Below are 14674 nucleotides of genomic sequence, written 5' to 3'. Positions count from 1 at the left end.
ATAGATTTGTCCCCTCACCCCAAATTTCAGGCCTTGTGTCTTGAGTAGAAAAGATTATCATCATCATTCTTCTTCTTCTTTTTCTCCTCGTCGTCGTCGTTGTCGTCGTCATCGTCATCATCATCCTCATCCTCCTCATCATCATCATCATCTAAGGTGGTGAGCTGGCAGAATTGTTAGCACTCTGGACAAAGTGCGTAGTGGTATTTTACCTGACACTACAATCTGAGTTCAAATTCCACCTTTCATCCTTTCGGGGTCAATAAATTAAGGATCAGTGAAACATTGGGGTCGATGTAATTGACTAGTCCCCTCACCCCAAATTTCAGGCTTTGTGCCTTTAATAAAAAGGATTATTATTACTATTACTAGCAGAAATACTGTCCCACTGGATGGTTTTCTGCTAGTTACAATTACTAGAAAATCTATCCATCTACGACGGAGGCATAAAATGAGGGAGGGAAGCCATTACAGCAGTATGTATCGAGAAATGTGTAAATGGACTTGATAGATTACTGGGTGATGTCTGAGAGAAATCACTTTATTGTTGGTGGTACAGCATTCTAGTGCAGTTATATGACACATGTTTGTGATTAAGTGACATGTGATGACAATTCACCCCTGAACTGAAATAGGCTCCCAGTTTTTGTATCATGAATGGTTATGTGGACCACTCCTAATGAAAGCCAGAGCTTCCTGCGACCACTACATAAAAAGTATTAAGAAAAAATGTTATTTAGATATACTTTTATTTCAGTTGTTTACAGTGTCTTACACTTGTTTATACTCTTATACATTCCAAGTCCACAAATTTCCTTATTTAATTATGAATCATATTCCTTTTGATAATATCAATATGATTACAAAATGTCATCGTAGACGATATTTTCTGTTCGGTCGACACTAATTTTCAAATTACTGGAGTCCATTGCTCTACTCATAGCAATGTATAACTGGTTGTGTGTCAACATTGGAATGGATAAAAATACACCTACATGATTTAAAGTTTGGCCCTGTGTCTTGTTTGCTGTGAATGCACAAGCAGAATCTTTAGGGCTGCAAACAACCAAACTAAGACTTACCTCTACCTGACAAAATCAGATTTGGCAGGTGAGTGCAATGTGAGATGTATGTCAATGCAAATATAGTGTGAGTTAAGGTGTACATAGATTACCTGAGAGATAGTCTTCACGCCAACAGTGTCAATATAACTCCAACTTGAAGCATCAATGATAACAGTGGTGAGGTCGATATTGTAGTTAGGATTACCTGGGCGAGCCGTATCATTAGCAGATTCTTCCTGTGGAAAGGGAATGGTGATAGAGAACTGGCATATAGCATATGGACAGTGAAGGTACTGGTATGTTACATATGGATAACAGGGGACAGTGAATGTAGAGAATGAAATTGAACTGGTATATTTATTTGTTTTCAGTCAGTAAACTGTGGCCATGCTGGGGCACTGCCTTGAAGGGTTTAGTCAAACAGATTGACCCAGTATTTAGTTTTTTTTTTAAGGCTGATAGTTATGCTATCAGTCTCTTTTACCAAACCTCTAACTTAAAGGTTGTAAACAAACCAACACTGGTTATCAAGTGGTAGTAGAGGACACAGCACAAGCATATACGTATAACACATTATCCATCTGTAGTTATTTATTTATTTATTATTCACCACTCTGCAGGGTGGTTGGTGTTAGGAAGGGCATCCAGCCATAAAAACCATGTCAAAACAGACACAGTAGCCTGGGGTAGCCTTCTACTTGGCAGCTCCTGTCAGACTGTGCAACCCATGACAGCATGGAAGGCGAATGTTAATTGATGATGATGATGATGATGATGAAATATATATATATGTGTGCCGGTGGCATGTAAAACACCCACTACACTCTCGGAGTGGTTGGCGTTAGGAAGGGCATCCAGCTGTAGAAACTCTGCCAAATCAGATTGGAGCCTGGTGCAGCCATCTGGTTCACCAGTCCTCAGTCAAATCGTCCAACCCATGCTAGCATGGAAAGCGGACGTTAAACGATGATGATGATGATGTGTGTGTTTGATTGGTTTCTTTCAGTTATTGTCTACCAAATCCACTCACAAGGCTTTGGTCAGCCCAGGACTAAAGTAGAAGCCACTTGTCCAAAGTGCTACACAGTGTGACTGAACCCAAAACCATGTGACTGAGAAGCAAACTGTTTAACCACACACCCAGATCTGTGCTTACCATGTGGTTTTGTGTGAGTGTGTGTGTGTGTGTGTGTGTGTGTGTGTGTGCGTATTAATAAATGGTAATTACTTTTTTGAATGTTTGAATTTTCGTTTTCAGTTTTCTTGGATTGACATTTGTCATTTCATAAATATGGTGTTTGAAGTTTTCAGCATTGGCAAAATAGAGCGAAGCTTCGAAACGGAAAATTTTGATACCATTAATTTGGACAGCCTGACAAAAGAAAAACAAAAATGTTAACGACATAAAATGAGGGAGAGAAAATACACACACTCACAAAGTTTTAATTTATACTGATCCTCGTTTGTGTTTGATTTAAATAGCAACTACTATAAAGATCTTTCTGTGGGCATAAGGATGAGAGGGTATTTGTTCTCTGATGAGAGGTATGAAATTGTGAAACATGACCGGACAGTCTCTTATTTTGCTGAGTGTGAGGAGAGTAGCAGGGTAAACTCACACATATGGGGTGTTAGAGTGAGGGCTTTAAAAATCTGTAGCTAAACTACTTTGGGAAACGTTAAATCAGTCCATATTCTATTCCTTATTTATCGCCAAAACCCATATCTTACTACTCTTCCCTCTTTTTTCTTTCTGAATCTCAAGTTTGGAGTAAAAATAAAGGATTGCATTGAATTTATTGCTATATGATGCAATCTCTCATTTACCCTTCTGCACTGCTTATCATCAATCCTTCTTCTCAAAGTCCCTCTTTTAATGATACCCATCACCACTTCAACTACCCATCATTTACACTGTCCCTTACCAACTAACATCAAAACCTTCTTCCATCCTGTTACCCATCACTCTGTCTCCCCTAAATCACTTCTTACTGACAATTATCACTCACTCCTTTACCAGCAAGCATGCATCTCTCTTCCATTACTCTCTCTCTCTCTCTTTCTCTTTCGTTATATCTCTATCATTACTGTCTTTCCTCATAAGTCATCTAGCATTGTCTCTGTCTGTCTGATTCCTCCTTTCTTTTCTACACCATATGGGTGCAGATGTCACTGTGTGAGAAGAAGCTTGCTTCCCAACCACATGGTTTGGGGTTCAGTCTCACTGCGTGGCACCTTGGGCAAGTGTCTTCTACTATAGCCTCGGGCTGACCAAAGCCTTGTGAGTGGATTTGGTAGATGGTAGGCTTTTTTCAGTTTCCGTCTACCAAATCCACTTACAAGGCTTTGATCGGCCCGAGGCTATAGTAGAAGACACTTGCCCAAGATGCCATGCAGTGGGAATGAACCCGGAACCATGTGGTTGGTGAGCAAGCTACTTACCACACAGCCATTCTTGCGTAAGTTTTTAATTTAGATCACTTTGACCCTTTTGAGACATAGTGTTTTGGTATGTGTAACCATAAAGACCAAAGGGGTTGACAAATGAACAGATATCATAGGACAAAAAGAACCTCTTAAGTCATGTCTTATTGAGGATATGACAACCCCTATGATGTCGGTGTCACAATAAAATGCACCTGGTACACTCTGTAAAATAACTGGTATTAGGAAGGGCATCCAGTAGAAACTGAGTCAAAATGAAAGGGTGAGTAAGGCACAGTTTCCCCTTACTATGAATAAGAGGACAGTAATTCTGAATGTGAAATGACTTGAAGTGCAATAATCTATCCAACCCATGCCATATGGAAAGTAGATATATAATAATCCTTTTTACTTTAGGCACAAGGCCTGAAATTTTGGGGAGAATACTAGTCAATTACATTGACCCCAGTGTTTCAATGGTACTTAATTTATCAACCCCAAAAGGATGAAAGGCAAAGTCAAACCTCAGCAGAACTTGAACTCAGATCATAAGGATGGATGAAATGTTGCTAAGCATTTTGTCCAGCATGCTAACGATTCATCCAGCTCACCCAGACATACTAATGATGGTGATGGAAAAATTACATTTTTATTTATGAAATCATTGCACATATAATGCAGGGCTTTCCTAGAAGCTTATAGAATTTCAGTACTTTTGAATAGAGATATTTTTAAAAAAGGGGCAACTTACTGATGGATATACTGACACATCTCTGTAAATATCTGTGTTAGGCAGTTGACCAAGTAAACAAGAATAGGGTCTGCAAAAAAAACATCAGTCGATAAATTAATTTCATCTTTAGAGATAAAACTTTTCTAATCTTCTTTATGCAATATTTCTATTGAAATACATTGTCATTGTTTCAATTTTTGAGAAATAATAAAAGAATTTAGTAAAATAACATTGTCATTATTAAGCTAGTGTTTGAGACATAATATGAAATTTTAATGCAAGTTTTTAATTTAGATCCCTTTAACCCTTTTGAGACCCGGTGTTTTGGTATGTGTAGCCAAAAAGACCAAAATGTTTTTTCTATTGAGATTAAAAATGATGGATGCAAAACGTGGACAAAATGATGGACAAAATGATGGACAAACGTAAATAAACAAACGAAGTTTGCTTTTAGAAGCGTTGAGATGTCTTAGAAAGTTAAAGAAGTGAAATTAAATTCTCAATCACAGAATAATGCTAATAATATAGCCTGAACAGGATCTAGCATTATTCTGCAATTGAGAATATATTATATAGTTTTATATTTTATATCATATCTAATGAAAGATGATCTCTGATTGGCTACTAGACTTCAAAACAGACATTTAAACAGCAGAGATATTATGGTAAATAAGAATACAAATTTACATATATTGAAAGAGAGGGGGGGGGGAGAAAATGTAAATAAAATATAATACATTTGAAGATAAGCAACAAAAATTCAATAGGCTATAGCAGTACGTACGTTTCGTACAAGCTCCATTTATTCATGTAGTGAGAACACCACAGAATGTACAATGAAAATGTACTCCTCAGCTGCATAATGGAATTTCATTTTAGAAAGTCATTTTGAAGATGTTTGCAAAAAACAAGAGTAAGAGAAGAAAACAGAGTGAGGCTGTAATGTAATACTTTGCTATATTGATTTAAGAGAAGGAGATAATGAAAATGAGAAAAAAGAGTAACCTTGAAGAACGAGCCAGGACTGTGAGTAGTGAGAAAATAACACCCACTGCAAGACCATAGTCAACATCTAAGATGACAGTTCCAAGAAAAGAAACTAGCCATACACCCTGAAAATACAAAAAAAAAAAAAAAAGAATTAGATGCCTTTACATAATGTAAATATATATCTATCTATATATATAAAAGTGAGAATGTATGTCTGTGTGTCTGTCTGTGTGAATCCCTAAAACACCAGAACTACACAACCAATTTCATTCAAATTTTACACATGCCTTACTTAGGGTCCCGGTTGTGTTTTAGTCAAAAAAAATTTTAACTTCTTGCATACTTCCAGCCCACAGTAACATCATATCTCCTCCACTATTTAAGTATTACGTGTCAAAAGTGAAACAGAAACACTCATGTCATTCGAACCGGAATCTCAAAAACATTGTCCCTTTACATCTCATTCTCATTTAAGTACCATGATAGGCAAATAAAAATTACTTGGATGTATATATAACTAATAAGAAAAATAAGAAAATAGAGATAAATCAATTAATAATTAATTTTATCAATCGCAAAAATAGACATAATCTCTGATAGCGATTTTGATTCAAACTTTAATTTACCTCTATTTTCTTATTTTTCTTAAATAAATATAAACCTCAGCTTATTTAAGTACCTATTTTTGAATATTAAATCTAATATTCAAAATAAGTAAAAGGTAAGAAACCAGTAAATTCATTGGATATTATTATCCCTTAATGAGGCTTATTTAACTTTTATACATAATTAATAAATGAAAGACAAATAAACAAGAGTTAAGTAATGACTTTCATTAGCTTACTGCTGTTTTGGCTACAAGGCACTGTGCACCCAAAGATGAGTACCAGTGTGATATCTTATAACTTCTTCAGAGCCAATTACAAAAAGTATTTCTTCATTGAGAAAAGCATTTAAATATATAGCTGCACACATACAGACAAGAAAATTTACATCTCAGTGTCAAAACTTATTAACACTGTAAGGTATAAGTATTGAGTCATCCCATAAATAATGTGTTTTCTTTTTATACTTCTTTTATTTTTCAGAATTAAGATAAAGAAAATTCTTTTTAATCTAAAATATACTCTCCTTCATTTTCTATAATACTCTTCCATCTATCTGATAAATTTGCAAGGCCCCTCTTCCAAAGTTCACTTGTCCATGACAAAAAATGTTCCTCCATTACTGTTCTGACCTCGTCTACAGAATTTATATTTTGTCCATCCAAATGATTTTGAAGACTGCAGAATAAATGATAATCAGATGGGGCAATGTCTGACGAATATGGTGGGTGGGGCATCGCTTCCCATTCAAACTGCTTCAGCTTTGAAATATCATCCTTGCCGTATGTGGCTGAACGTTATCCTGATGGAAGAACATCTTTCGTCTTGAAACTAAAGATGGTCATTTTTCTTCTAGTACAGACTCCAATGACTGGTTGAATGACCAAATCCAAGCTTCTCTGCTAGTTCCTCAACAGTTGCAATGGAACTTTGTTCCACTAAGGTTTGCAAGATGTCTTCGTTGAGCTCTACAGATCTTCCAGGACGAGGCTCATCTTCCAGGCTGTAGTTTCCAGCACAGAATTTCTGGAACCACAGTTGACACTGGCTTATGCTTATTGTCCAATCCCCATATATTGCATATATATTCCTCACACTTTCTGTTGAGTTGGTGTCTTTATGGAACTCATAAAGCAAAATATGCTGAATATGCTCCTTTGCCACTTCTATTATAGCTTTGAAAAAATAACTGTTAAAATCGAACTGCACTCTTCAAAACTTGCACTAAGAATAAGTTCAAGGTAAAATTACTATATAGCAAGTTGAAGCAGGTAGTTTATCCTGTCCTCCTCTGACTTTTAGTTCAAGCAATTGAAAAAACTGCATTACTGATGGGATGATCCAATATATTGTGTTCTAACAACTGGTTATGGGTACTTCTAAGACAAAGTGGAATTATAATACTTATACCAGACATACACCATTTTCTTCTTATGTTCATTTCCAGACACAGATACATTTCTATACTTGCACATACATACACGGTCTGATCAATAAGTATCTGGACTGTTGCCATGGATTGACCTTGAACACTGCTATGTATGCACACTAAGCTTTAACATTCTAGCTCACTTCTGCTGTTTACAGCAGTGCTTGGAAGGAAGGTGTGTAGTGTATGATCATCGCATTGACCATGACAGAGGAAGTTAAGAAGAGAATCTGCATCAAATTTTGTGAAAAGCTTGGCGATACCTGTTTGGAGGCCTATGCAAAGTTTTCAAAAAGTTTTCCTTATTCTTGACAGAATCAAGATCTTGTGCAACTGAAACCCGAGTGTCTTTTTTGTCAGCTGAAAGCAGTTTTGGCACAAGCTTGGCAGACATGTGCCTCATACTCAAATCTGCAGTGATAATAGACTGAACTGAACTGTAACTAATCTGCACTTCCTCTGATAACTCATGGATGGTGATTCGACAATTTCCCCTCACAGCTGCATGCACATGTATGGTGTTTTTCTCATTTCTGCTGGCTGCAGGTCTCCCAGAATGTTCATCAATATGAACATATTTTCGGCCATCTTGGAAATATCTGAACCACTTGTACACTTGCGTGTGGCTCATATACTCCTCTCCATACACTTTCTGCAACTTTGTGCAGGCCTCTGAGCAAGTATAGCCATGACAACTTTCTCTGCCACGGTCAATGCAATGATCACATGCTACACACCTTCCTTCCAAGCACTGCTTTAAACAATGGAAGTGAGCAAGAACATTAAAACCTAGTGTGCATGCACAGCAGAGTTCAAGGTCAATCGTTGCCAAGCAGCTTCACTCTGCATTCTTTAGCTTCAATACTATGGCTACAGTCCGGATACTTATTGATCAGACCTCGTACATAACTTTTATTTTATTGTTTGTTGTATTTACATTCTCTCTCTCTCTGTATATGTATACACACACACACATACATTATAAATGAAAGGCTCCAATTTCCAGTACTTGGAGTTGCTCGTTTCCGATCAACAGCTGATAAATTGAGCCCGGTTTTCTTTTGAATATCCACTGTCAGAATATTTTTTGAAATACGAAATGAAACTTTGAAGGAAACGCATATTCTTATATTGTTTCATTTAAAAACCTTTGTGAACAACACATGTGAAGACAACAGCTTCAAGTTCATGCTTTTGATTTCATCTCTGATTCTTCTGGTAAAATTATTCTAAACATTATAAACTTCATACAATGGAAGTCAAGAAATTGCATTGCTGTTTAAGTAATGTTCCAAAATAATACTTTTAATTAATGTTTTCAAAAACAATAAGTGTCTATGCAGGTGTTCATTTTGCATGTGCCTGTGCAAAAGAATATATATATACATATGAACTCACATAGATACACACATATATAAACAGAATTTTATATTTATGTCTACATATACACGTATGCTTATATACATATACTTACATATAGACATGCACACAAACATATTAAAACATATATCAATAAAACCCATTAATCAAACATTTCAAAGATCAATGTCTTTTTTCTGAACCAGAACAAAATTCAAGGAGGCTTGTATTTGCATAAAAGATACTTAGCCACATGCATACAAGGCGTTAACAGTTCATTTCTTTTGTTCAAACTATTGGTGCCTTGAGTCAAAATACTCAGTTTTTCACTCAAACAAAGGTCACACTGTATCTTTGATTTGAAGCTTCCATTCCTGTAAGGTTGCATATTATCTACAATAGACCAGGTAATTTTGAATTCATGAGGACTTGTCTCACACAAGAACCATATAAATTTTGACTAAGCTGAGCACATTTTTTATCAGGGTTGACAAATAAATGTTTATGCTTGTAATAACGGTTTTTGAATGTGAGTTCCAGTGCCTCAATATATGCTTTAGGTTGATCACTGCTGTTTGATTCAACCTTTGATCTGTATACAATCGACTTTGCCAGACAGTTACCATCTAGTAGACAGCTCCCACTATTTCTACAGTTGAATGATCTTGGTTGGCTACCCGTTTGCATCTCTCTTCTATTCAGCTTTGCAGCATAATAACCAGTCCTTTTTTACTGTTCATTGTATTTACATTTTCTCTCTCTCTGTCTGAGCCTTTCAGTTATAATATATTAAAGATTCTTCTATATTTGTATGGAGTCCTATAAATTGCTTCTGAGAGTTATATACATCTATCTATATATATACAAGAAAGATTCTGTCTGTTTGTTTGTCTGCCCAGCAAAATGAAAGTAAATGGTTCAGGAGAAGCTATTCTTCTATTGCTTAATTTGTCTCAACAAAAATTATGCAATGGAACAAGATTAATTGTGCACAAACTTATGAAGAACTGCATTGAGATAAATATTCTCAGTGGTTGTGGTAAAGGTGAGATGTCTTCATTCCTCACATACCAGTTATACCATCTAATGCCCCATTCCAATTTAAGTGGTCACAGTTTTCTATCCTACTTTTTGTTGCCATGAGCAATAATAAAACTCAGGGCCAAACACTAACAGTTGTTGGATTGCAACTTGAACAATCATGCTTTTCACATGGCCAACTTTATGTAGAAGCATCACGTTATGGGAGCAAAAGCAAATCTTTTTGCTTATGCACCCCAAAATAAAACAAAACCATTGTTTATAAAGAAAAATTCACTCTTAATGCAACATGAATACTTCAATAATTTAATTTTCCATTACTATCATTACATCCAAGAATGAAATCTATCTTTTTTTCTACTTCAATTATTATATGCTTTTCTCTTATAAAATACACAAATACAGGAGGTTCAGGTATGAAATCGATCTTTTTTCTACTTCAGTTATTACATATTTTTCTCTTATAAAAATACACACATACAGGAGGAGTAAATTATATATATAATAATACTTTCAATGTGGCTCCCGAGAAACAGTAAAAGTAATTACCCGATCAACAGCGGTTGTTACTGCTAGTATATATATATTTGCATAAATGTTGAACAATATATATTTGTGAAAATGTTGAACAATGAGTGCTCAGCATTGCATTGATGGATGAAATTTTTTCATGTGTGTATTAAGGCTACCATCTGTTTCATGTTAAGAAAATATCTTAATATCTTAACAATTTTTCAAGCCAGTCACTTGGAGGAATGGTGTTCATCTCCATAGCGCCCATTATGTGGGTGTAAGTAACACTATAAGAAAATATATCCCTTGGTGTTCTGCATTTATCTTAGTAGTTACGAACAATCCTCAGTGGGTTACTTCTACTCAGCATCCACTGATAAACGATGCTATTTTCTTACATCATTGTTTGGATTTAGTTACATAGTCACCTACACATTTAGGTAAAGAGTCAAAGAAAACATGACTGGCAGATCACAGAAAAAATTTCATATAAATTTTCATCCTTGTGGAAGCTCTTGATAAACTTTAACCCTTTTGTTACCATGTTTCAGTTGGAATACACTGGCTTTTGTTTCAATTAATTTTGAAGAATTTAATGAAATGTTTATAAAAGAATCAAATAAAACATGCTATTATTACCAAGGTGTTTGGAACATTAATTAACATGAAATTTTAATGGAAGGTTCTAATTGAGACCACTTTAAAACATGAAGTTTGTATCATAGATCCAGGGACAGTCGCAGGTAGGTTGGTATTGAAAATGTTTTACCTCTTTGATAACAATCTGAGAGAGACTCTCCCAGACAGAAGGATATGAGCTGTAGGGTCGGGTTAAAATAGGTCAACAATAGTGAACCTTTTAAGCTCAATAAATTGAAATCTAAAACATTTTAATAATCCTACACTTGCAAATAAGTAGTCTGTTTTATCAATGCATTTATAAAACTTGAAGATTAATAAAATATAACTTGAAATTTCAAAAAGTTACCTGAACTTCAATGTCTTTTTCATTGCTGAGTTTGAGAAGAAAGTTGCTTTACGGAAGAAATAAAAAAGCATACATTTTAATGCTATGGATACAGCATTCTAGTTATCACTAATTGGTTTATCTGGTTCATTTTCATATTAGTTACTGTGAGAACAATGTTCCCCATGAAAATGTTAATGAGAAAATGGTAAGGAATACTTTTTCAAGAATTTTAAGAGTGTCAAAATTTCGTTTCAAATGCAGTTCCACAAACTCAAAAGTTTACAGTCGAAATATTTTATACACATTCTCATTCAATTTGTTTTATACTATGTCCCCTTCCCTCTCAAAGATTCCTTGTCTTGCAAAGTTACTAGGTGACCCTGCCGATGCAGGTGCCACTTAAAAAGCATCCAGTTCACACTGTAAAGTGGTTGGCATTTGGAAAGGCATAACCATGTCAAAACTGACCTCACCTGTGCTGGTGCCACGTAAAAAGCACTTAGTCCACTTTGCGGAGTGATTGGTGCTAAGAAGGGCATCCATCCATAAAAATCTATGCCAAAATAGTCACAGAAGTATGGTGTGAACTTCTGTCTGGCCAGCTCCTGTCAAACTGTCCAACCCATGCCAGCATGGAAGGAGGAGGAGGTTGATAGTGGAATGAATTTTTGCTTCCAAATAGAAATGGATCCAGAGTCAACTGACTGCATTTCTAGATCTATTAAATGCCTCTAAATACAAATATGAAAAATTTGCTTCATTTTATATATTCATACAAAGCTTTGCTATCATCATCATTATTGTTGTCATCATTTTAACGTCCATTTATACTTGCATGAGTCAGACAGAGTTTATTGAGGCAGATTTTCTAGGGTCAAACACCTTACCTGTCACCAACTCCTCATCTGTTTGCAAGTAAAGAAATATTTCTTTATGGCCTGATATGTTCTCCCAGAATATTAGAAATGGATGACACTGCTTGTATGACAGTGACAATCATTTTTCAACTATCACGTGATGTCAAAGCAAGGACACACACACATACACACACAACAAGCTTCTTTCATTTCAGTTTCCAACTACAAAATCAAGGCTTTGCTTGGCCCGGAGCTATAGTAAAAGAAACTAGCCCAAAGTACCATGCAGTGGGATTGAACTCCAAACCATGTAGCTGTAGTTGTAAGGTAAACCTCTTACCACACAGCCGCACTTAAACTATGATCTTATGACATCACTACTTCCCTAACGTTGTTCCTAGTTTATTACCCTTCATCAGTAATGAAATACTTTAATTATACAGCAAGTGTGAAACAGTATTTAAAGCATTTACACTTAGAACTAAATCAGGTTGATTGATTTGAATATTAGACACATTTTTGACTGTTACTTCTGTTATGTAAATTACTGACATGCCGACTGTTGATAGATTTCATACAAAAGTTCTATTGTGAAGCATTTCCATAAGTTTATAGCAGTCACTGCTTTTGTAAATCAAATTTAAACTCTTTAGCACTCAGATTATTCTGTTAAATGTAATGCTTATTTATCCACACTGTTTTGAATTAATCATGCATTAACTTGTAATTTCAGGATTCCAAAAATGTGATTATTACTCATACATACCCTACCATGACATTGTAGGGTATGTATGAGTGGCCAAATCTGGCCAGTGTGAACATAAAACAGGTAGCATATATGGGCTGAATGTGGGCAATTCAAATGCTAAAGGGTTAAAGTAGGCAGTAAAGCAGAGATTGAACTGGTAAAGAAGCAAAACCTGGAATCAAAAGGCTTTGAAGTTAACCTAGCAAAGACCAAGGTTGTTGTTAGCAAGAAAGCAGATACAACTCTCTTTTCATCAGGTAAATGGCCTTGCTCAATTTGTAGGAAAGGAGTGGGAAGGAATTCCATTCACTGTACCCAGTGTAAGCCATAGACACATAAGAGATGCAGTTGAATCACAGGTAGATTAATGGATAAGGTCCACTTCATGTTTGGCAGATGTGCAGGCATAATAAGCACTAAGAACATGTGGGACTTAGTCTCGCTCAAATGCCCAACTAATTGGGTGGAGAGCTGGCAGAACTGTTAACACTCTGGATAAAGTATTTAATGACATTTCTTCTGGTTCCTTACACTGAGGTCAGATGTGCCTTTCCTCTTTTTCAAGGTTGATAAAACAAATACCAGTTGAGCCCTGGGCTCAATGTAATGGATTACCCTACTCCCACAAAATTTCTCTTGATCAACGACAAGTGTTACTGCTAATATATATCATCATCATCATCATCATCATCATCATCATCATCGTTTAACGTCCGCCTTCCATGCTAGCATGGGTTGGACGATTTGATTGAGGACTGGTGAACCAGATGTCAACACCAGGCTCCAATCTGATTTGGCAGAGTTTCTACAGCTGGATGCCCTTCCTAACGCCAACCACTTCGAGAATGTAGTGGGTGCTTTTACATGCCACCGGCACGAAGGCCAGTCAGGCGGTACTGGCAATGGCCCCGCTCAAAATGGTGTATTTTACGTGCCACCTGCACAGGAGCCGGTCCAGTGGCACTGGCAATGACCTCGCTTGAATGTCTTTTCACATGCCAGTAAGGCAACGCTGCTAACGATCACGCTCAAATGGTGCTATTTATGTGCCACTGGCTATATATATGTATATATATATATATATTTGCATAAATGCTGAACAATGAGAATGAGTGCTCAGCACTGCATTGGTGGATGAAATTTCTTTATTTGTGCATTAAGGCTACCATTTTTTTCATGTTAAGAAAATATCTTAATATCTTAACAATTTTTTAAGCCAATCACTTGGAGGAATGGTGTTCATCGCTATATATATATATATTCATAGCACCCATTATGTGGGTGTAGGTAACACTATAAGAAAATATATACCTTCGTGTTCTGCATTTATCTTAGTAGTTACTAACAATCCCAATGGGTTACTTCCACTCTGCATTCACTGATAAATGATGCTGTTTTCTTACATCATTGTTTGGATTTAGTTACATAGTCACCTACACATTTAGGTAAAGAATCAAAGAAAACATGATTGGCAGATCACAGATACTGCCTATTGTATAAAGAATTATATGTTCATCAAATATTCCCTCTAAATTTGTATCATAGATCTAGGGATAGTCTCAGATGGCTTAGTACCAAATCTGCTTTTAACACTCCTAGATAGAGGGATATGAGCAGTTAGATCAAATTAGTAAAGGTTAGTGATAACGAACATTTTAAGCTTAATGTGTTGAAATTAAAAAATTTTTCATAATCCAGTAATTAAAGTGTCATGAGTATACATATATTTTAATTTTAGGTTTATTACACATTCATCTAACATAGGTACAGGGATGGTCGTGTGGTAAATCGCTTGCTTGCCAACTACATGGTTCCGGATTCAGTCTTATTGCATGGCATCTTGGGCAAGTGTCTTCTATTATAGCCTCAGGCCAACCAAAGCCTTGTGAGTGGATTTGGTAGACAGAAACTGAAAGAAGCCTGTCATATATATTTATATAT

The 14674-nt window shown here is 35.9% G+C and overlaps 1 protein-coding gene across 6 annotated transcripts in view; it reads right to left on the bottom strand.

The window, feature by feature from the left end:
• The window catches only part of LOC106873475 (sulfate transporter), a 208335-nt gene that overhangs the window by 5692 nt on the left and 187969 nt on the right, over positions 1-14674 (bottom strand). For all 6 annotated transcript variants that reach the window (XM_052967943.1, XM_052967945.1, XM_052967944.1 and 3 more), the window contains 4 exons: positions 5227-5333; positions 4240-4309; positions 2293-2436; positions 1175-1300 (listed from right to left, as the gene is read on the bottom strand). In XM_052967943.1, coding sequence (XP_052823903.1) covers positions 1175-1300; positions 2293-2436; positions 4240-4309; positions 5227-5333 — 447 coding nt within the window. The remainder of the gene's footprint in view (positions 1-1174; positions 1301-2292; positions 2437-4239; positions 4310-5226; positions 5334-14674) is intronic.

Source organism: Octopus bimaculoides, chromosome 5 (assembly GCF_001194135.2).
Source record: "Octopus bimaculoides isolate UCB-OBI-ISO-001 chromosome 5, ASM119413v2, whole genome shotgun sequence".
Classification (NCBI taxonomy): Eukaryota; Metazoa; Mollusca; class Cephalopoda; order Octopoda; family Octopodidae; genus Octopus; species Octopus bimaculoides.
The sequence above is the reverse complement of the archived record's forward strand: the minus strand, read 5'-3'. Positions and strand labels throughout refer to the sequence as shown.